Genomic DNA, 25,056 nt, shown 5'->3' on the forward strand with positions numbered 1-25,056 from the left:
GGTTTCACCATGTTGGCCAGACTGGTCTCAAACGATCTGCCCACCTCAGCCTCCCAAAGTGTTGGGATTACACGCCCAGCCTCTACGCTTACTCTTAAAACTATCAGAGTTCAATCCTCCTATCCAGTCTTTTAATGCTTCCATTATACATTTGCAAGTCAACTAGCTATTGCTATAAGCCTGAGAGTAAAAATAAACACACATAAATTTATTAAAAAACACATTATACATTATATGTATCCATGTATGAAAATGTATATACATGTAACGTTTACTTCTAAATGACCAAAAACATTTGTTTTAACACTCACATGTGGCAGTTTATGGGTATCAGATCGCAATTTCAAAATACTACAAGTCGCAATTATTCTATACCTTATAGTTCTGACAAAGAACAAAAATCCATGATGCCAAAACCCTTCCAAGAACTGCCATTTCAACCCCCAACCCCCGCCGCCAGCCACATTAACCTGTTAATGATGTATTTTTTTTCTACTTTTAGAATATGTACATTTAAGAGAAAATGTCAAAGGAGCAAAGAAATATCTTAAATTCATTAAAATCACATGAATGAATAAGAACTGCCGTCACATTTTAAAAAGCAAAAGTAACATGAGGTATGAAGATGACCGCCTTAAAACAGCAATATGGAATAGTAAGTCATAAAAAATACTAAAATAAATAGTTCTTTCTCTTCTGGGGAATGGGATCAGAGCTGAGGGTTTGGAGCACTATGTTTCATTTATAACTTGGGAAACTATAGGACTTTTAAAACATCATGATCGTGTTACTTTGATAAAAAAAAATTTAAAAAGGGTTCCTGAGGCAGAATGTAAGTTTTCAAACAAATTGAAAGATACTAGTGCATCCTTTGTGGTTTTTAAAGTTATTCTTACAAAAGAATGTAAGATGACTGGCAAAACTACATACCTCTACTAGGTAAGTTCAGAATTCCCAAAAACCAAAACCATCTAAAGGAGTTAAGGAAAGAAAACCTTTATATCCCAAGGAAAGCTTTTAGCCCTCATGTTACCAAAAAAAAAAAAAAAAAAAAAAAAAAAAAAAAATCAAATGAGAACTCGCACAAATCTGTAACAGCTTGCTTTAAAAGATTTAGGTTTCTTAAGCTAATCTCTAAAAAGAAAAATGTGTATTCTGTGTAGTTTTTACAGCTAAATAAACTTACTGCTCATATATTTTTCAGAAAAAGTAGAATACTTTTTGAGGCTGTAAGATTTTTCTTATTAGCCTAGTTTAAAAAAAAAAAAAGGCATTATAATAAAATAAAACCTAAAAAAAACAGCATTGTAATAAAATCTCCTGAGTTTGCTTACTGCTAAGCAAAATAATGTTTGATAGAGCAGCTACTAATTAATACTACTTCCAAGTGGCAGCACAAAAATCTGACTGCATACTTTATCCTTTATACTTCTGAGCCAGGATGAAGGCAGGTGGATTAAGGAAATAACCACAGTGAAACAGATGTTTAGATAACTCTTTCTAGGCTCGAATTCGCAAAATCATAACAGAAACACAATAAACTATGCCGTCTTCCAAAGGGATCCAATACTCATTTAATACAGAAAAACCTAAATACCCAAAAGCCAAGTGAACAGTAAATTGACCTCTTCCCCCCATTCAGCTTTTACAATAAAAAATTTTGCTAATCAAAAAGCTTTTTTAAATAATACATTATTGCTCCTCATGAGTTTTAAAGGTAGATGTAAAACCATGAAGGTAAATAAAATTTCAAAAGAAAAAAAGGCTATGTGCAGTAGCTAGTGAGCCTATATCCCAGCACTGTGGGAGTTCAAGCTGGGAGGATCACTCAAGCCCAGCCTGAACAATAAATAATAGCAAGACTCTATCTCTATTAGAAATAAAATTTAAAAGATAAAAATAAAAGTATGGAGGACATTTACAAAAGAAGTTAATGACTATTCTTTCTCTAACACAGAATGGAGAACATCTCTACAATAGAGGCTTTAGAAGACACAGACACTGGTTTTCACAGGATGTTCCAGCCACACTTACAAACACGTGTCATCTTTACCGGTGGTTGTCTATGACTTCTGGCTTATGATTATTTCAATTTTACCAAGTTCATCAAACACATACATTTGTAATTGGAGGTCCCTGGCATTTCAACAACTGTGCAGAAGACAAACGTTATAACTTATTTACAAATGTTCTCTGCCCCCACCCCACCCCCGCACTCCCAGAAGAAGGTTCAAGATTGTATTACTTTTTCAAAAGAGACTACGGTCCCCAAAATGACAAGAACCACTATTTTTTAAAAACTATTTTTACTTCAAAGAAAACCAAGACAGTAGCTTTTTGTGTCCTCTTTCCAAATATGTGCATTAAAGGAAATCTACACCCTCTGCTTAATGGTCTTTTGCTCCTGCTATACATTTTTATCTAGAAAATAAAACTACTTGTGAATCTGCAACAGTGGATCTGATTCCAACGGAAGAGAAATAACATTTCTTCAAGTATATAAAAAGAAATGTCTTTTTATTGTTTTGATAATGATTTTTCAATGTATCTAATGGAAATCCTCAGGTTGTAAAAGTTGAAAGCCTATGAATCAAACAAGTATGTTTAAAATTTAGCTACGTTAAAACAAAAATTTAGCTCCATCAAAACACAAGCTAGTAACATAATTAAGTTCCATTTAACATAGTTCCCTCACCTATTCAGCAACTATATGTAGGAATTATGCTAGTTAGTTGTAATGTCAATTGTTTTGAAGGAAAGAGATGAACACCTGTTTGTAGTATGACATGCTACTTAGCATGCAAGAATGGGAGAAGAATCCTAGAGAAGCACAGAAAACTAACTTCAAGAAGTTGAAACAAGTTGGTAAATGTGGTAAGAATATAGAGAATAAGAAGATATACGAGGCATCAATTTGTGATGTACAGAACTGTACATGATGTCTACGAGCATAACCCCAGAATGAAGTATTCTTGATACGTTCTGATTCTGTACAAAGCTATACAGCTCTTAAGATTGAGGCCCGAATAGGAGGGGGCATCCCAAGGAATATACAGTTACAAGCACAGATATACAGAATGGAGTGAATGTACACAAGGTTTTCAAACCCCAAACCCAGGGAGTACAGGTTTGATGTGGCAGAAACCACAAGGGTAGCAGAGGTTGCTCAAATAAGTTAACATATCTAAGTTAAATTTAGGATAGATTTGATATACTAGAGACTATGAGAGCAGTGAGAAAAGCTGTCTTGGCAAAATGATACGTTTACTTGTAGGTACAAAGGAACTATTAATCCTACAGGTCCAGAAAAAAAAAGCTGGACCTTCCCTTTAAGATTGATCCTTTTCCTATGTCTGTGTACGTGTTTTAAAATGATTTTTATTCTGCAATAACACAATTCTAGAGAAGTACATAAACATGCAGCTTACAAACTGTAATTAAAAAAACACCAGTATCCAATCACCACCCAGGACAAGAAATAGAACACTGCTAGTACTCTACAAGACCCCCCAAAAGTATAATCAACACCCTGTTTTTTTAAATAATTACACCATCTAAATATGCATCCTTAAACAATGTAAACTTAGTTTCAACTGTTTTAATCACTGCCCTGTTTTTTAAAATAGCTACACCACCTAAATATGCATCAAACAATATAAACTTAGTTTCAACCGTTTTTATATTTTACGTAAGAAGAACCATATAATAGATAGGTATTACTTTGGGTCCTTTTTCTTTTCCACTATGTTTTTAAGATTTATCTATGCTGTGGCTTGCAGCTTTTGCTCATTTATTTTGCACTGCTGAATAGTCACTATGTCAATATACCACAATTATCTATCTAGTGTAATAGTGATAAACATATGGGTTGTTTATAGGTTGAAGTATGAACAAATACTGCTATGAATATGCTTATATATGACTTTTTCTTTTTTTGAGACAGGGTCTTACTCTGTCACCCAGGTTGTGGTGCAGTGACATAAAAACGGCTCACAGTAGCCTTGACCTCCCAGGCTCCAGCAATCCTCCCACCTCACCCTCCTGAGTAGCTGGGACTACAAATGGATGCCACCATGCATAGCTAATTGCTTAATTTTTTGTAAATACGGGGTCTCACTATGTTGCCCAACCTGACCTGTAACTCCTGGCCTCAAGCAATTCTCCCATGTTGCTGAATTCACAGGCATGAGCCACCACCGGTCTTATATATGATTTTCAATGTAGGATGTGCACATATTTCTTTCTATTGGATATACACCTGAGAGTGGAATTACTGGGTCAAAGAAAAAAACATACTTTTCATATTTCTTTCTAAAGACATTTATTCTAACAATTTACCTCTAGACTCTGATTTTTCCACATATACAATCACATTGCTTGTGAATACACAATCACATTGTCAGTGAACATTAACAGGGGCCAGGCCCAGTGGCTCATGCCTATAATCCCAGCACTTTTGAAGACAGGCGGATTACTTGAGCTCAGGAGTTCAAGACCAGACTGACCAACATGGTGAAACCCCATCTCTACTAAAAATACAAAAATCAGCTGGGCTTGGGGGTATGCTCCTGTAGTCCCAGCTACTCGGGAGGCTGAGACAGGAGAACTGCTTGAACCTGGGAGGTAGGGGGTTGCAGTGAGCTGTGATCTCACCACTGCACCCCAGCCTGGGAGACAGAGCAAGACTCTATCTCAAAAAAAACAAAAACCCGAAAAAACACAGGCATTTCTCTTACATTATATTTCATTTTCATTTTTTGATGTTCTACTGGCTAGAATCATTTCTAGAATAATGCTGAATTGAACTGGAGATACGATATTCACATCTTGAACTCCCAACTAAAAGGAAAATCTTTCTAACATTTTGGTGTATAAACCATGATTATCTCCTACAAATGTTTCTGTAAGATTTATGAGGTTAACAAAGATCTAGATTGCTAATAGCTTCTTTTTAAAATCATGAAGCAAATGCTCCTTGGCATCTGTGAAATGTTTTTCTCATTAATTTGTTCAAGTGACCAATCATACTGAATTGTTTCAGGTTAAACCAACCTAGCATTCCCAGGATTCAGCTCAGGTGGCCATGCTGGGTACTGCTGAATTCAATTTGCTAATATTCTGAGGCGTTTCTGTTGCTCCAGTTTTTGTTTTGTGTGTGTGTATTTGTGTATGGTTTTTTCTATCTATGTACATGAGACAAACTGGTGTACAGTCTTTCCTTGGGTTTTGGTATAAAAGTTATGATATCCTTATGAAGGCAGAAGACCCTATTTTTCTGTTCTTTAGAAGAATGTAAGGTTGAAGTTACTGTCATATTAAATGTTATGGTAGAACTTTCCAGTATAACCATTTGAACTTCAACTTTTCTTTATAAAAACATTTTAAATTATGGATTTCATTTCTTGATAGTTAATAAGGATACAGGTTTACTATTTCTTATAGAAATTGCCTATTTCTAGGAATCTACCCATTTTGTCTATCAAGTTTGAACAGCTGTCCATAATTTTAAGAGTTTTGTTTTTTAAGCCATCCACAAGATTCTAGTGATATTCTTTTTTCATTCCTGGTATTGGTTATTTAGGCTCTCTCTTTTTCCTAACCTCATCAAAGTGTCAATGTTATTAGTCTTAAAAAAAAAGTCTTTAAAAAAAAAATCTTACGGCCCTTCTACTGCATGTTTTCTATTTTAATAAATTCTGCTCTTTAATTCTTTCCTTGTATTTTCCCTGTATTTATTTTGTCGTTCTTGTCCTAACTTGAGACCTCTAGCTCATTACTTGAGACTTTTAAGATGAATGCTTAGCTCATTATGCATTTAAGATTATAAACCCCAAAGTACAACATTCTGCAAGATTTTTCTCTTTAACAGATAGTTGCTTAAATAACAATTATGAGTATTTGAAACTTCAATCCACACTGGCAGAATAAAATGTTGGTTGGCTTAAAAAAAGATACAAAAAATAGGTACAACATAAAACCATTTATATTAATTAAAACATATTGTTTATGAATGTATTTTCCATGAATATCGTATTCTAGGTAAGGTTTATTTTCTTTCAGTAGATTGAGGTACCATCTTACTATCACTTTCATTGTTGCTCTTGAGCTGTGCTCTAGAATATTATTATACTTATACTTTCACTCTTTTGAAAGCAGCCTTTCTTGTATTTCACTGCTTTAGATTTTTTCTTTATTTTTGCTGATTTTGTAGTTTTACTAAGATGTTTTTAAATGTGGATTTCTGGCCAGGCATGGTGGCTCATGCCTATAATCCCAGCACTTTGGGAGGCTGAGGCAGGCAGATCACTTGAGGTCAAGAGTTTGAGACTAGCCTGGCCAACATGGCGAAACTCCGTCTCTACTAAAAATACTAAAATTAACCAGGCCTGGTGGCTCGTGCCTGTAATCCCAGGTACTCAGAAGGCTTAGCACTAGAATCCCTCAAACCCGGGAGGCGCGAGCTGCATCGAGCTGAGACTGCACCACTGCACTCCAGCCTGGACAACAGAATGAAACTGTGTCTCAAAAAATAAATAAATAATAAAGAAATAAATAAAAATGTGGATTTCTTTTTACCATATTTCATAAATCTAAAATGCTTTTGTGCTGAAATTTCATGATCTTTAACACAAGTTGACATGGAAAATTTTTCACGAATCTTGTTGGACTGTTAAGGTGCATCCAGATTTCAGACGTTACAATGTGAAAAACTGTGTATCTTACGATCAATGAAACAAGTAGCTATCACACATGGGAACTGTTATGTTTCTCAAATCTATGACATTTGGGTCTTTTACCAATCTGGAAAATTCTCAGCGTTTTTATCTTCAAATATTGCCTCTGCCACATTCTCTCCTCTCTTTCTAAAACTCAACGAGACCTTCTCATTATATCCTCTGTATTTCTTAACCTCTTCTGTATTTTCCATCATTTAATGGGTATACTTAATTCTGGATCATTGTTTGATTTTCAAATACACTAAACTCTTTTTAGCTTTGTCCAGTCTGCTGTTAAACTATCTCACCAAGCTAATTTTCCTTATTTCGTTTAGTTTTAAAAACTCTGATTTTTTTCCAAATCTGAATGACAGCTCTCTGATGACAGCATACTCATTTTGGTCTAGGTCTGACAATTCCAGTATCTGAAGTTCCAGGTTGTTATGTTTTAATTAGAAAAATAATTTGAGAAGATAGTTTAATGTCTTAAATAATGTTATTTCCCTAGAGAAGATATGTATTTGTTTCTGTTATATATGGGGGCTATCTTAACCCAAGTTCAAGGTTTAAGGTTTTCTGGACTACCCAAAAGACATGAAGATCATCTTCAGTCTTTAAGAAGCTAGTGTGTTCAATTCTCGCTCTTAATAGACCTAATATTCCAACCTCCCCCTCTACTAACCAAAGGGCAAACAAAACTCACAGCTCAGTCTCTGAGCTACCTCTTCTGGATCAGCATATACTGCTAGGGCAACAAGGACTGGAAGCTTGTTTCTCTAAATTTCTCGAGTTCCAAATTCTCAACCTTGAAACTCTATTTCCTATCTTACTAATTATTTGATAATCTTACTTTTCAAACATGTTTCAATATTTCACCTAGCCTCTTCTAGTGTATTTAGTGAAAGGAATGGTCAAAATTACCAGAAGTTTTCCTAGAGTGTCCTATATTTTCTGTCTCAGTTAAAACTTATTTTACTTCTCTTCCATCTACCCTCTGCTATCAATTTAGCTGCCACTATTGTAAGTCAGGACAGTATTTTCCTTTTACCTGGATAGCTAAAACAGCTCATTTATTACTAGATTGTTTTCTGAAATAATGCTTTTCCATCATTATTTCTCCATAAAACAACATTCAAGGGCTTCTCAATAAACAGAAAAATTCCAAATTCACTTACTTAAAATTCAAAGCCCTTATAATGTGCATTAAACATTTCCAACCATTTCCCCTCTATTCTTCACATACTCCAGACATTCAATCTCATAACTGTTCAACATATATTCCTTAAACTTTATGCCCCACTTGGTTTTTTTTCTGAACCTTAAATATCCAGGTTCCCATATCACTCCTGCCCTTCCTTGTCCAATCAAATGCCACACCTCATTACTAAATCCTTTCCCACCTAAGTCAAAATTAAAAATTTATCTCTAAGTACCATGGAGCCATAAAAACTTATCTCTACATACCATGGGGGTCTATTGTATGATACACTGTTGTGTGTAACTCATCACCAAGCTCCTGCTCAATGTCTTAAACATAGCTGGTATTTTAAAAATTCTTGGCAGGGTACAGTGGCTCAGGCCAAGAAAGGAGACTGCTTTAGTCCAGGAGTTCCACACCAGTGTGGTTAACAAAGTAAGGTCCCACCTCTACAAAAAATTTGCTAGGTGTTGTGGTGCACAGTCCTACCCACTAGGGAGGCTGAGGCAAGAGGATCAGCTTGAGCCCAGGAGTTTGAGGATGCAGTCGGCTGTGATCACGCCACTGCACTCCAGTCTAGGTGAGATAGTTCTTAACCACTATACTATAATGAGATAGTACATTTCCTTTTTTTTTTTTTGAGACAGAGTCTCGCTCTGTCGCCCAGGCTGGAATGTGGTGGTGCGATCTCAGCTCACTGCAAGCTCCACCTCCTGGGGTCACGCCATTCTCCTGCCTCAGCCTCCCGAGTAGCTGGGACTACAGGCACCCACCACCACACCTGGCTGTTTTTTTCTATTTTTAGTAGAGACGGGGTTTCACCGTGTTAGCCAGGATGGTCTTGATCTCCTGACCTCATGATCCGCCCGCCTCAGCCTCCCAAAGTGTTGGGATTACAGGCGTGAGCCACCGCGCCCAGCCGTACATTTGCCTCTTGCCCTTCACTACTCTCCTCAATCATATATGAATTGTTTTTTGTTTTTTTTCTGAGACAGGGTCTCACTTGGTCACTCAGGCTGGAGTGCAGTGACATGATCACAAATCACACCTCCACCCTCCTGGGCTCCAGCAATCCTCCTGCCTCAGACTCCTGGACTATAGGTGTGCACCACCACACCCAGCTAATTTATTTTTTTGTAGAGATGGGGGTCTCCCTACGTTGTCCAGGCTAGTCTCCAACTCCTAAGCTCAAGCAATCTTCCTGCCACAGTCAGCTAAAGTTCTGGGATCACAGGCGTGAGCCACTGTGCCCGGCCCTGGATTGTTTAAACTGGAAAAATTAGGCCGGGCGCGGTGGCTCAAGCCTGTAATCCCAGCACTTTGGGAGGCCGAGACGGGCGGATCACGAGGTCAGGAGTTCGAGATCATCCTGGCTAACACGGTGAAACCCCGTCTCTACTAAAAAATACAAAAAGCTAGCCGGGCGAGGTGGCTGGCGCCTGTAGTCCCAGCTACTCAGGAGGCTGAGGCAGGAGAATGGCGTAAACCCGGGAGGCGGGGCTTGCAGTGAGCTGAGATCCGGCCACTGCACTCCAGCCTGGGTGACAGAGCGAGACTCCGTCTCAAAAAATAATAATAATAAAAAATAAACTGGTCCTTTCTGCCCGTGGACGCCGCCGAAGAAGCATCGTTAAAGTCTCTTCTCCCTGCCGTCATGTCTAAGTCAGAGTCTCCTAAAGAGCCCGAACAGCTGAGGAAGCTCTTCATTGGAGGGTTGAGCTTTGAAACAACCGATGAGAGCCTGAGGAGCCATTGTGAGCAATGGGGAACGCTCACGGACTGTGTGGTAATGAGAGATCCAAACACCAAGCGTTCCAGGGGCTTTGGGTTTGTCACATATGCCACTGTGGAGGAGGTGGATGCAGCTATGAATGCGAGGCCACACAAGGTGGACGGAAGAGTTGTGGAACCAAAGAGAGCTGTCTCAAGAGAAGATTCTCAAAGACCAGGTGCCCACTTAACTGTGAAAAAGATATTTGTTGGTGGCATTAAAGAAGACACTGAAGAACATCACCTAAGAGATTATTTTGAGCAGTATGGGAAAATCGAAGTGATTGAAATCATGACTGACCGAGGCAGTGGCAAGAAAAGGGGCTTTGCCTTTGTAACCTTCGACGACCATGACTCCGTGGATAAGACTGTCATTCAGAAATACCATACTGTGAATGGCCACAACTGTGAAGTTAGGAAAGCCCTGTCAAAGCAAGAGATGGCTAGTGCTTCATCCAGCCAAAGAGGTCGAAGCGGTTCTGGAAACTTTGGTGGTGGTCGTGGAGGTGGTTTCGGTGCGAATGACAACTTCGGTCGTGGAGGAAACTTCAGTGGTCGTGGTGGCTTTGGTGGCAGCCGTGGTGGTGGTGGATATGGTGGCAGTGGGGATGGCTATAATGGATTTGGTAATGATGGAAGCAATTTTGGAGGTGGTGGAAGCTACAATGATTTTGGCAATTACAACAATCAGTCTTCAAATTTTGGACCCATGAAGGGAGGAAATTTTGGAGGCAGAAGCTCTGGCCCCTATGGCGGTGGAGGCCAATACTTTGCAAAACCACGAAACCAAGGTGGCTATGGCGGTTCCAGCAGCAGCAGTAGCTATGGCAGTGGCAGAAGATTTTAATTAGGAAACAAAGCTTAGCAGGAGAGGAGAGCCAGAGAAGTGACAGGGAAGCTACAGGTTACAACAGATTTGTGAACTCAGCCAAGCACAGTGGTGGCAGGGCCTAGCTGCTACAAAGAAGACATGTTTTAGACAATACTCATGTGTATGGGCAAAAAACTCGAGGACTGTATTTGTGACTAATTGTATAACAGGTTATTTTAGTTTCTGTTCTGTGGAAAGTGTAAAGCATTCCAACAAAGGGTTTTAATGTAGATTTTTTTTTTTTGCACCCATGCTGTTGATTGCTAAATGTAATAGTCTGATCGTGACGCTGAATAAATGTCTTTTTTTTAATGTGCTGTGTAAAGTTAGTCTACTCTGAAGCCATCTTGGTAAATTTCCCCAACAGTGTGAAGTTAGAATTCCTTCAGGGTGATGCCAGGTTCTATTTGGAATTTATATACAACCTGCTTGGGTGGAGAAGCCATTGTCTTCGGAAACCTTGGTGTAGTTGAACTGATAGTTACTGTTGTGACCTAAAGTTCACCATTAAAAGGGATTACCCAAGCAAAATCATGGAATTACTGGTTATAAAAGTGATTGTTGGCACATCCTATGCAATATATCTAAATTGAATAATGGTACCAGATAAAATTATAGATGGGAATGAAGCTTGTGTATCATCCATTATCATGTGTAATCAATAAACGATTTAATTCTCTTGGAAAAAAAAAATAAAAAATAAAAAATAAAAAAAAATAAACTGGAAAAATTTCACTATATTGTAGAACAGTGATAAACATCATCAAAAAGTCAAGGTTTCTGAAAAACCAAATTTACTTTCACCATCCCAGAGGCTAATTATGAAATTATATATTATTAATAATGTGGCTACCACAAGTTCCATGTTATAATCATATCCAAGTGTTAACACTAGTACCTATCCATTAAATGGGTGTTAATGCTTCAGAATGAAAAGTGAAAAGCTATTTGTAACAGAGTCCAGGAAAGACTGAAATCCTTCTTCAGGATTCTTTAATTATACCCGTCCAGGTATAATTTAAGTTTTATAGGTGGTTAAGTTTTCAACCACCTATATTTCATCCCACCTCAAACACAACAGTTAATTCATTAGCATTTACCTTATATATTACCATACTACCAACTGAAATAAGTTTTTGAATGTAGATCTACAAGAAATCTGAGCTGCAAGAAAGATACCAACCTTAAAGGAGCTCCACTCTTGATGCTGCATTTCTAAAAGCTCCCAAAATGAAATCTGATTTACATTCATGTCATAATGTCAATAAAATTCTATTATAGAAAAGAAAACCTATAAATGGCTGGATTTAATTAAAATACTTAGTAACCAATGGCTATATATTAGGAACTGCATTATGTGTAGGAATACAAGATAAGTAGGATAGTTTTTACACAAAGAACCTCAAATAGAAGTGGTAAAATACTAAATCAAATAAACAATACAGTGCAAAGCAGGTAGATCTTGAGAAATAAGAAAAGCTGTCTCAGAAGAAAAGGTTAACTTGAGTTTTGAAGGAAAATTAGGAAAAAAGACAGTAAGAAAGGCAAGTAAGGCCTGGGCCAATGACAGTTCAATTCCAAAGATGCTCCCTAGAGCTGCACAGTAAACAGAAGCCCCGGGTCAAAACACATTTGCAAAGCTGAGGCAGCAGAAAAATGAATTTGGTGACTATCACAAAAGTTTTGTACTACTAAAGTGTAATATGAGAACAGACACAAGGATACGGAGATAAAAGAAGCTAGCAAGGTAGACAGAGGTCACAATTCACTTTCCCATTTCTTCAGCTGAGAGAATTCCTCCCAGGCAGGAGCAGGGAGACAAACAGTTTATCAAAAACTTAGTACTCAAAGAAGGTTCAATGAGGTAATCTATCAAAGGAGTTAAGGAGATATCCAGCTTTCAGAGGTTGCAGAGGTATTAGTTTTGGTGTCATATGCCCAATATTGATGTTATCAGCAGTGATACCTGTGTCCAATGGCAGCAGCAACAGTGCCTGCGCTAAAATAGTTTGACATTGTGATTTCGGCATTTTCCTGACTGCACAGCCTTCACACCTAAGATTCTCAATCTTTAATGTCTATTTCACTTTTAACCTCTTAAAGTTTGTTTATAATGAAAAATCCTGACTGATATACCAGGAAAGGAGGAAAAGGTTCAAGATATGACAGATGAAATAATGGAAGCAATATCCCACAAAAATCATCGTAGTATCAAAACTAGATGGAAGATTTGACAGATAACAGTTGTTGCTGTATTTCTGACTTTCTGCATTGCTTTACCTGGAGAGGCATGGAAAGAAATTAGTAATTACAGAAAATTCTATTTAGTTTGTAAAACAAAGAGAAATTAATCTGCAGAGATTTAAAAAAAAAAAAAAAAAAAGCATTAGACTAGAAAAGAAAGAAAATGGCAGTGGTCTGGAAAACTGCTATAATGGATAAAAGAAAGACCATAAAGTTAAAGGTGTCCTTTCTCCACCAGCTCCGAACTTTGCCCAAAATTTATCTTATTTAATTGTTTAAGAGTCAGGGTCTTCCTCTGTCGCCCAGGCTGGAGTGCAGTGGTAAGATCAGCGTTCACTGCAGTCTCAAACTTTGCACTGAAGTGAGACTCCCACCTTGGCCTCCCTGGTAGGCAGCACTGCAGGCACACACTACCATGCCCAGCTAAGTTTCCTACTTCTTTTTAAAGGCGAGTCTCACTGTGTTGCCCAGGCTGGTCTGGAACTCCAAGTGATCCTCCCACCTAAGCCTCCTGAGTCACTAGAATTACAGGGCTGAACCACTGTACCTGCCCCAAAATTTAAAAAGAATAAACCACATTCATTTTTAGGGTCAGTACAAATTTGTTTAACCTACAGACTAAGAGGAATGGGGCAAATAAGAAGAATAACTGGCAAGGATCTATTTATACCTCTATGCCCTCAGGGGACCATGAGCTCCTCCTCACTCCAGGGCAGGGACCATGGCTTACTAATGAATAAAATAAAAAAAAAAAAGTCATATGTCTGGCATATGGAAATGACAAAGGAAAATTTTTAAATATTTCACAATTTTAACTAGAATAAGATTTATCTTTAAATATATCGAAATAAGTATAAATGATACTTCAATACATTCACTGTTATCCAAATACTACATTACAAACCTTATGGGCTGTATGTAGACTAAAGGTAGGTATATTGCCTACCTTTTCTTATGATTCCTAGGACACTAAATACCTACAGGATTACCATATGGGTAACCTCAATTTTTATATGCAAACAATGCAGAGACTGAATGTGGAGGCTCACACCTGTAATCCCAGCACTCTGTGGGGCTGAGGTGAGAGGATCGCTTGTGTCTAGGAGTTTGAGATCAGCCTGGACAACATAGTGAGACCCTGCTTCTACAATAAAATTGAGAAGAAGAAAAAAAAAAAGAATGTGGAGGAACACAGAGGTCACTGAAGCTACGACTACTTACATTCCATGTTTCTTTTCATTTTCCAAAGGAACTGAAGGAGGAAGTAATGGAAAGGGACTGGGCACTGTGATTGTTTGCACTTCTCGGGTGATTTTAATGGGCAATCACTTTAATAGTTTATCTGTCAATTCTTCTGGGTTTCCTAGATTATATACTTTACATATAATTTATCTTCCTTTCTAGTTTTTATGTCACTTATTTAATTTTCCATGTATTACGTTATTTATCAGAACCTCCAGTACATTCAAATGGTGGTGACAGTCATAATCCCTGTTTGATTAAAACGAGCATGCTTCTGATGCTTCAACATTAAGTATAATTTTATTGTAGATTTCAGTTGATACCTTTAATCAATCTGAGAAATCACTTTCTCAGTTTGCTAAGAATTTAGTTTTCACTAAATCATGAGTTAACGCATACTTTTATCAAAATGCTCAACTGACATTTATTATGAATATCCTTTGGTTTATCTTCATTAATCTGTCAATGTTGTAAATGTTATAAACAAAAAATTTTCCCCTGGTGATGATCTTTTCTTGCTTTCTTAGGAGAAATCCTACTAAATTGGCCAGGCACTGGCGGCTCATGCCTATAATCCCAGCACTTTGGGAGGCTGAGGCGGGCAGATCACTTGAGGTCAGGAGTTTGAGACCAGCCTGGTCAACATGGTGAAACCCCATCTCCACTAAAAATAAAGAAAAAAACTAGCCAGATAGGGTGGCACGCGCCTGTAGTTCCAGACACTTGGGAGGCTAAGGTGGGAGAATCATTTGAACCTGGGAGATGGAGGCTGCAGTGAGCCAAGATCACGCCACTGCACTCCAGCCTGGGTGACAGAGTAAGACCCTGTCTCAAAAAAAAAAAAAAAAAAAAATCCTACTAAGAGTCATTGATTCAATTAAGTATTATTTTATTTACAAATTCAACAGCTATGTTCATAAGTATCATTTTCTCATACTGTCTTTGTCAAATTTTGGAACCGGGTTATTCTGAGCTGACTAACATGAATTATTGATGTCCTACCATTTTCGATGTTTGGAGATAATTTTCTACAGGAACTGGCAGTTCCTTGAACATATATTAGACAGAACTTACCCATAAAATCATCCAGTACTTTTTGGGGAAGGAGTGGAATCTTTTACTATATTCACCATATTTTTCTATTGGTTTACTCTATTTTTCTACTTCTTTTTGAGCGACAACTTAGGTAATTTCCATTTCTAAGCTTTCAAATGTATGTAAAAGTGGGCCAGCATGGGCCGGTGCAGTGGCTCACACAGCACTTTGGAAGGCCAAGATGGGTGGATCACTTTAGGTCAGAGTTCCAGACCAGCCTGGCCAACATGGCAAAACCCCATCTCTACCAAAAAAAAATACAAAAATTAGCTAGGCATGGTGGCGCACACCTGTAATCCAAGCTACTCGGGAGGCTGAGGTGAGAGAATCACTTAAACCGGGAGGCAGAGGTTGCAATGAGCGGAGATTGCACCATTGCACTCCAGCCTGGGCAACAAAGTAAGCCTCCATCTCAAAAAAAACACACAAAAGTATGTAAAAGTAGTACACAGTATTTTTCCTCCCTTTAATTATGCCTTATTATTCTCAATATTGTGTCTTCTCCCCCTCCCCCAACACATCTGCCAATGGTTTATTTCCCCCTTTAAAAGAAAAAAAAAAAAACAACTTTATTTTTTTTAGAGCAGTTTAAGGTTCACAGCAAACATGCACAGAAGTTACAGCTTCCATAAAACCCTGCCCCAACACATACACATAGCCTCCCTATCAACACCCCCCACAGAGTGGTATATTCGATGAACCTACATTGACACACCATTGTTACCCGAAGTCTATAGTTTACATGAGGGTTCATATTTGATGTTGTACATTCTATGGGTCAGGACAAATGCATAATGATATGTATCTACCATTACAGTATCATACAAAATAGTTTAGCCATCCCCCACGCCCTCGCCCCCCGCAAAAAAAAAAAACTGTGCTGTTGACTGTTCGTCCCTCCCTCTTCACTAACCCCTGGCAATCACTGATCTTTTTTTTTTTTTTTTAATACTTTAAGTTCTAGGGTACATGTGCACAACGTGCAGGTTTGTTACATATGTATACATGTGGCATGTTGGTGTGCTGCACCCATTAACTCGTCATTTACATTAGGTATATCTCCTAATGCTATCCCTCCCTGCTACCACCTCCCTACAATAGGCCTCGGTGTGTGATGTTCCCCTTCCTGTGTCCAAGTGATCTCACTGTTCAATTCCCACCTATTGAGTGAGAACATGCGGTATTTGGTTTTCTGTTCTTGTGACAGTTTGCTGAGAAAGATGGTTTCCAGCTGCATCTGTGTCCCTACAAAGGACATGAACTCATCCTTTTTTATGGCTGCATAGTATTCCATGGTGTATATGTGCAACATTTTCTTAATCCAGTCTGTCACTGATGGACATCTGGGTTGATTCCAAGTCTTTGCTATTGTGAATAGTGCCACAATAAACATACGTGTGCATGTGTCTTTATAGCAGCATGACTTACAATCCTTTGGGTATATCCGCAGTAATGGGATGGCTGGGTCAAATGGTATTTCTAGTTCTAGATCCTTGAGGAATCGCCACATACCACTGATCTTTTCATTGTCTTCATAGTTTTGCCTTTTCCAGAGTGTCACATAGGTGGAATCATACAGTATACAGCCATTGCAGATTGGCTTATTTCATTTAATAATACGCATTTAAAGTCCCTCCACGGTTTTTCATGGTTTGACAGCTCATTTCATTAGCACAGAATAATACCACACTTCTGGACGTACCACAGTTTACTAATCCTTTCATCTACTGAAATAGACAACTTGGTTGCTTCCAAGTTTTGGCAATTATGAATAAAAAGCTGCTATGAACATCCATGTGCAGGTTTTTGTGTGGACAGTCTTCAACTCATTAGGATAATTATAAAGAAGTGTTGATTGCTGAGTTACATAGTAAGAGTACATCTTGTCTTGTAAGAATCTGCCACACTGTCTTCCATTTTGTGGCTGTAACATTTTGCATTCCCATGAGAAATGAATGAGAGTTCCTACTGTTCCACATCCTAGTCCACATTTGGTACTCAGTATTTTGATTCTGGCCATTTCTAATAGGTATGTACTGGTATCTCAATGTTGTTTTAATTTGCATTTCCCCTAGGACATGGAGCATCTTTTATTTATTTGCAATCCGTATAACTTCTTTGGTGAGTTGCCTGTTAAGCTCTTTGGCCCATTTTTTAATCAGACTGTTTCCTTACTGTTGAGTTTAAGAGTTCTTTGTATATTTCGGACAACAGTCCTTTGTTACATGTATCTTTTGCAAATATTTTCTCCCAGTCTGTCACTTCTCTTCCAGAAAATTCATGTCAAAGATCTTTATCTTTTTTTGTTGTTGTTGCTCTCTAGTTCATTAATACATAATTTTATCTTAAATACCTTTTCTACTTTCTTCGGGTTTATTTTTCTAACTTCCTGTTTCAAAGACTTGGTCTTTTTTTTTTTTTTTACCTCATTCTTGTTTCTATTTTTCTTTTTTTTTTTGAGACAGAGTCTCACTCTGTTGCCCAGGCTAGAGTGCAATGGCACAATCTCAGCTCACCGCAACCTCCGCTTCCCGGATTTAAGCCATTCTCATGCCTCAGCTTCCACCTCCCGCATAGCTGGAATAACAGGTGTCCATCACCATGCCTGGCTACCTTTTGTGTTTTTAGTAAAGATGGGGTTTCACCACGTAGGCCAGGCTGGTCTCAAACTCCTGGCCTCATGTGAGCCGCCTGCCCTGGCCTCACAATGTGCTGGGATTACAGGTGTGAGCCATGGTGCACAGCCCAGTTTTTTACCTCATTTTCTTTTTCTAATAAAAACCCTTAAGACTGTAAATTTCAGCCACATCTCATATTTGTATTCTCATTATTTAATTCTAATTATTTTAATGTAAGAATAAACAGAGAGATAAAGCAAAAATTATACCCACAAAACAAGAATAAAGTTATTAAAAGGAGTAAGATGGACACTGTTGAATAAACAATTCAGTACGGCTACAAAGCAGAATGGATGCAGGAAGAAAAGCAAGATAAACTGAGGAATTTTCACAGAACAAAGTCAAAAACAAAGAGGAATACAGTCACTGGCACTTGCCCAAGGGTTGGGGGTGGGGAGATGAATACAGAAGTTATTTTTTAGAAAGTTAGAAGACATGCTGGGTGCAATGATGCACGCCTATAACCCCAGCACTTTGGGAGGTGGAGAGGGGTAGATCACCTGAGGTCAGGCGTTTGAGACCAGCCTGGCCAACATGGTCAAATCCCCTCACTACTGAAAATACAAACATTAGCCGGGCGTGGTGGTGGCCGCCTATAATCCCAGCTACTCAGGAGGCTAAGGCAGGAGGATCCCTTGAACTCACAAGGCAGAGGTTGCAGTGAGCCGAGATGGCACCACTTGCACACACTCCAGCCTGGATGACAGAGGCAAGACTCCATCTTAAAAAAAAAAAGTTAGAAGACATGGAAAGAGATCCAGAAGTTTCAACATGGATCCAGGAATTCCAGAATGCATCAAGAGAATGGAGAAAAGATATGCTAACAAGTAACAGCTAAGAATTTCCAAAACCAAAAATATGAATTGTCAGACTTAAAGGGCCCAACTGTTTATGTTTTCAAAATTCACATCCAGAAATATTACAGTAAGTTTCAGTATATTAAAAGTTTCTCTTATAGGACTCAAAGTTTGTCACATATGAAACAATTTATATTACAGGATATATTCTAGAGGAAAAACAGAGTATTTACAAAAAAAATAGTGGTATGCAAAAAGCGAGTTAGCCAGAAAAGGGGAGGAGGGGTATTAAATACATAGATAGTAAAAACGCTTACAATCGAATAAAAAATTCAAATATCGACTGGGCACAGTGGCTCATGTCTGTAAGTCCAGCGTTTTGGGAGGTCATGGTGAAAGAATTGCTTGGGTCCAGGAGTTTGAGACCAGCCTGGGCAACATGGTGAAACCCTATCTCTACAAAAAATACAAAAACTAGCTAGGTATGGTTGTGCGTGTCTGTGGTCCCAGCTACTGGGGTTGCTGAAATGGAAAGATTGCTTGAACCCAAGGGGTCAAGACTGTAGTGAGCCATGATCTCACCACTGCACTCCAGCCTGGGTGACAAAGTGAGACCCTGTCTCAAAAAGAAAAGAAAAAAAAAAAAATCAAACATCAACTTATCAAGGTGATAAGGAAAAGGAAAGGACAAAGAAAAAATTTATGCTACAGTTTTTGTCTTATACAGAGGATGGATTAAAACTTCAAGTAAATATTATTATAAACTTTTATATAGTTTTAAGTATGCACGTACAAATTGTAAAAGTGACTAGAAAAACTGAAATAGAATACATATATAACTCTGAAATTATTCGAGAAAAAGGAAAATCTGATGAAGCCAACAGAATAAGCGAGCAGAAAACATAATAAATATAAAGCATAACTTAAAATGACAGTAATTTAATCTAAACATTAATTATAAAACATGAATATGTTAATCTCGGCTATTAAAAGATAATAGTTTTTTCATTCAGATTCTCTTAAACATCACCTACATAGTACTTACAAAAGATACTCCTAAAACCAAATAACCCAGAAAGGTTGAATATTTAAAAAATGGAAAAGATACATCAGTCAAATGCTTTAAAAAAAAAGTGTAGCAGTGCTAATAGCAGACAACACTAAATATAATGTGAAAATCATTAAATGAGACAAAAAGATATTGCATATTGATTTTAAAGACACTGTTTAAAGACTGAATTAAATCTTTTACATACCAATAGCTTATCTACAGAAACTACAAGGAGAAAGTGAAACATTCACATACTCAGAAGTTTCCCAGAAACCTCCTTTTAATTTTAAATTCACACTTACCACCTGTTTTTTTAGAGCGGTTTAAGGTTCCCAGAAAAACTGAGCAGAAGCTACACTTCCCATATTAAGTACAAAATTTACTACATTAAGTACAATAGTACATAAATATTAAGTACAATATTTAATGGAAAAATATTTTCAGCAATGTTGTAAGACAAAATTCAGAATGTCTTGGAGATACATTAACATGAGAGAAACTTGGGTAAATCAGTGTTAATTCATTAGCATTTCAGAAGTAAACGATAAAATCTCTTTTGAAGGGGTGGCCTGCCCCTCCACACTTGTGGGTGTTTCTCGTTAGGTGGAACGAGAGACTTTAGGAAAGAAATAAGACACAGAGACAAAGTATAGAGAAAGAAAAGCGGGGCCCAGGGGACCGGCGCTCAGCTTACAGAGGACCCACGCCGGCCTGGGTCTCTGAGTTCCCTCAGTATTTATTGATAATTATGTTTCCCATCTTAAAGATAAGGGAGTGGCTGGACAATAGGATCGTTTTAGGGGGAAAATCAGCAGTAAGACATATAGATGAAGATCTCTGTGACATGAATAAGTTTAAAGGAAAACGCTGTGCCTTGAGATGCATATGCAAACATCTCCATAAACCTTTAAGCAGCATTGCTCCAGCAAGTCCCACCTTATTCCTAAAGGCGGTTTTCTCCTTGCTCAGTAAACAAAGCACACAATGGGTTTTACACCGAGATGTTCCATTGCCCAGGGACGGGCAGGATTTTTAGCCAGCAAGCTGTCTTCAGGTACTTGTTTAACAAAGACACATCCTGCACAGCCCAATATCCATTAAGCCTTGAGTCACCACAGCACATTTCTCTTGCAAGGACAAGGTTGGGGGTAGGGTCACAGATTAACAGCATCTCAAATACAGAACCAAATGGAGTCTCTTATGTCTACTTCTTTCTATATAGACACAGTAACAGGCTGATCTCTCTTTCTTTTCCCCACACTCTTTCTCCTAATAGAGGTGTCATAAAATAAAAAAAACCTGAAAGTAAATGTTACCAAAATTAAGAAACACCACTGACGTCAAAAAAATATGGTCAGGGCTGGGCGCAGTGGCTCACACCTGTAATCCCAGCACTTTGGGAGGCTGAGGTGGGCAGATCACCTGAGGTTGGGAGTTCGAGACCAGCCTGACCAACACGGAGAAACCCCATTTCTAATAAAAATACAAAAATTAGCCAGACGTGGTGGAGGGCGCCTGTAATCCCAGCCATTTGGGAGGCTGAGGCAGGAGAATCACTTAAACCCAGGAGGTAGAGGTTGCGGTGAGACGAGGTCACGGCATTGCACTTCAGCCTGGGCAACAAGAGCAAAATTCCATCTCAAAAAAAAAAAACAAAAGAAAACAAAAAAAAAAAATATGGTCAGAATGCATAAAAAGAAACATCAAATTAGTTGAACACATTATCCTTCATGAACCATGGGAAAGCTTTATACAGTATGTGTTTGTTTTGTTTTGAGATGGAGCCTCGCTCTGTTGCCAGGCTGGAATGCAGTGGCGCAATTTCGGCTCACTGTAACCTCTGCCTCCCGGGTTCAGGCAATTCTCCTGCCTCAGCCTCCCAAGCAGCTGGGATTACAGGAATGCACCACCATGCCCAGGTAATTTTTGTATTTTTAGTAGACACAGGGTTTCACCATGTTGCCAGGATGGTCTCAATCTCTTGAACTTGTGATCCACCCACCTCGGCCTCCCAAAGGGCTTGGATTACAAGCGTGAGCCACCACGCCCGGCCTACAGCATGTGTTTAAGACCTAAGTTTTGAAGTCCAACAAACCTGTGTTTGAGTGCTAACACCTTGTGTACAAAACTTAGATAAAAAATTGAAGCTTCCAACCTTAGTTTCCACATTAAATGGGGATAATAGTTTCTAGCCTCATAAAGCTATCAGGAGGATAAAATAAAATGCTTGATAGAGGGCTCAAAAATTGATATTATTGTTACTATTAAATTGTAATTTAATAGTAATAATAGATTATTTACAACGTAATTTAATAGATGCAAGGTGTATGAAATGGGATATTAATATGTTTTATAAAGTACTCTCTGAATTTGAAAATCAAATGAGAAATACTTTCCATTTATTTATATAATATATAGGTTCTCAGTTCTCAACAACTAGTTTTAATATTTTATTAAATTTAGAATTGATAATGAAATAAATATAAGTTGTCAACCTATCACCATTAACAAGTGTCCCAAATTTCCAATCTAAAGAGTAGAACAAGATTAAGAATGACATTAATACAGTCATTCTCCAGTCCCACTAATTTCTTCTCTTTTAGAACTATGAAGATTTTCAGAAAGAAAGTATTTTTTAAAACCCAATGGAACAGAATCCTGCCCCAAAACCAGAGAACTAGTCCAAGCACCTGGTCTGGTGGCCCAAAAAGCCTAAGCAACTTTTCAATTTTGTTTCTACTGAATAAATGTTACTAATGTGCCTGACATAGGTTTTTCGTTTTTTTTTTTTTTTTTGAGATGGAGTCTCGCTCTGTTGCCAGGCTGGAGTATAGCAGCGCGATCTCTGCTCACTACAACCTCTGCCTCCCAGGTTCTAGTGATTCTCCTGCCTCACCCTCCTGAGTAGCTGGAACTACAGGCACACACCACCACATCCAGCTAATTTTTGTATTTTTAGTAGAGACGGGTTTCAGCATGTTGGCCAGGGTGGTCTCAATCTCTTGACCTCATTATCCGCCCTCCTCAGACTCCCAAAGGCTAGGATTACAGGCGTGAACTACCACGCCCAGCTGAGCGAGAAATCTTTTTAAGTAATTAAAGGAGGATCTTATTCATGTACTCCAAGAATTTTATCAGGTGCTTTTTTTCTCTACCTGCTTTTAGTTCTTGGTACCCAAGAAGATATATGCAGAAGATACTGAAGCACCACCCCCAAACACACATACTCCCAAATAAAAAGAAATATTAAGCCTGGATTCCCTAACATTAAATTTACTGCAAACTTTACAAAAGGGGAATACAAGAAATTAAAGCAGTCACTAGTCGCACACGTTAATCAATTCCCTTACTTGATTCTTATAAATTCGGTTCAACAGGCTTTCTGTGTTATTTCTAAGCACAAAGCCAACAATATAGTTCCTTACCTTTCCATTAGCTTCTCTTTATCCCAATTGAAGTGGCTAAGGAGTATTCTTGTGATAGTTGCTGGATTCTAAAGAAGGAGGGGAAAAAAAGTCATTTTAAGGTAATAACACTTCCATTGACATTTAGTGAACTCCTAGGTTGAAGTTAAATTTCCATAATACTCTACCCAAATTTCCATCCCTAGGGTATTTCTTTATTCCTCTAAGGAAATATATATTAATGATAAGATCAAGACTATTAAAACATAGTCTGCCACACTACTATGTCACGTTTCTTTAGGATTCAAAATAAGCCAAAAAGAAATTAAACAGAAAGTAAGTTAGGCGCTGTCTTAATCGCAAAAAAAAATAATTTCAACAGACCGCCAAATCAGCACACTAAATGTAATCAAGAAAATTTTTAAAAGAAAATTTCCAACACTCAGACACGATCGCATGCGCCTATAGTCCTAGCCACTTGGGAGGCTGAGGCAGGAGGATCTCAGGCCCCAGAGTTCGAGTCCAGCCTGGGCAACATAGTTAGACCCAGTCTCTTAAAAAAAAAAAAAAATCATTTAAATACCTTATGCACTGAATAGTTCAAATGCGTTCAAATCACTTTGAAGTTAGAAGGATACTTCACAGATATTTAAGCAAAATTTAAAAATACTGTACCACATAGTAGTTTACAAGGTAAACTTTTAGGCTGCTATTTCAAGAAGGAAAAGTTACCACTATGAAATAAAACAAAACCAAAGTTTACTGCCTTATCATTCAATGCTGTCACAGATATATCCATTTCCCATAAAACTAGTGAGCTTACTATTTGTGTACAAATTTTAACTCAAAATGCAATGGGGCCTAAGAAATCAGCAAGGCCTGACTCAAAGATACGAGAGCTAGTTACAATGGCAGAAGGGGACCCAAACATGGGTCTGCTTATTTGTGTCTCATATACAATTTTACTACATCAAATAATCTTTCAAAAAAGATCTCTGTGGACTAAATCACTTTACTTCACCACAGGCGGGCCATAGTTAGCTACAGATTCAAAGTAAACTAGTATAAAAATAGTGCCATGAAAGAAATGTATGTCAATTGTTTTCAACAGTACCATTTGTTACAGAAAAATTTACACACATGCATACTCCTCTCCAAAAGCCAAAGATACAGATACTCACTTACTCACCTTAGTACATTTTGCTAATCTATCTAGGTACTCCTTACTTCTTTGGATTCACACTCCCCTAAGAATCTGTCTTTAACAGAGCACTGCAGATAGACGCCACCCATCTATAAGAGTTAAGATGTGAAAAGAAATATTTTAACTGATCCTAAGTTATACATATATTTGTAGAGAATACAGAGACACTGTCATCTCCAGCTTTCTTAGAAATGTGATCTAAAACTTTTTTTTAAAAGAACTGAGTTCAGTAAGTTTTAACAAGAGGATTTGCCTACAACTGAAATAAAGTCACTAATTAAGATTTAGCTATATGTAAAATAAGAGCAATAATCCATCAATCGAGAGACTTAAGTCTCCTGTCATTAACTAAAATTGCATGACTACAACTTTGTGGCATCCAGTACACTATATTTTCTACCACTAGATAGGGTGTTTGGGGTAAAATATTTCAGGAATTGTTAAGAGCCTCAACTTGCAAAAAGGGAAAAAAGAGAGGGGAGGGAGTATAACTTGATGTTGCTAGTGCCAAATATTGGTTCTATCCACAAGTTCCCAAATCTGTTATTGGTTTATCAAAAGTAACTATGGTAAGTTTTGTTAAAACAGATTCCTAGTTTCCACCACCATACTTTTATTTAATACGGTTAGGGTAAAGGCTCCCTAAATGTGCTCAATGCCATGTGAGGCATGACAGGTAGGAGACACAAACTATAATTCCATGCTTCCGACTAGGGGAATAAAGAAGGCCCCTGGGAGCTGAAGAATATGGGTGAAATCACTGATGATAAGGGATAGAAAAGTAGA

At 38.0% G+C, this 25,056-nt stretch overlaps 1 protein-coding gene and 1 pseudogene across 2 annotated transcripts in view; one reads left to right on the plus strand and one right to left on the minus strand.

Moving 5' to 3' along the window:
• Positions 1-25,056, minus strand: part of ARIH1 (ariadne RBR E3 ubiquitin protein ligase 1) — a 117,014-nt gene that overhangs the window by 49,260 nt on the left and 42,698 nt on the right. Inside the window, exon 2 of the mRNA XM_033189470.1 lies at positions 23,088-23,155. Coding sequence (XP_033045361.1) covers positions 23,088-23,155 — 68 coding nt within the window. The remainder of the gene's footprint in view (positions 1-23,087; positions 23,156-25,056) is intronic.
• On the plus strand, positions 9,511-11,237 carry LOC117070399 (annotated as a pseudogene). Its single transcript, XR_004431904.1, has one exon. The product of XR_004431904.1 is annotated as a heterogeneous nuclear ribonucleoprotein A1-like (transcript).

The sequence above is a fragment of the Trachypithecus francoisi genome, unplaced genomic scaffold, assembly GCF_009764315.1.
Source record: "Trachypithecus francoisi isolate TF-2019V2 unplaced genomic scaffold, Tfra_2.0 Lachesis_group3, whole genome shotgun sequence".
NCBI classification, from domain to species: Eukaryota; Metazoa; Chordata; class Mammalia; order Primates; family Cercopithecidae; genus Trachypithecus; species Trachypithecus francoisi.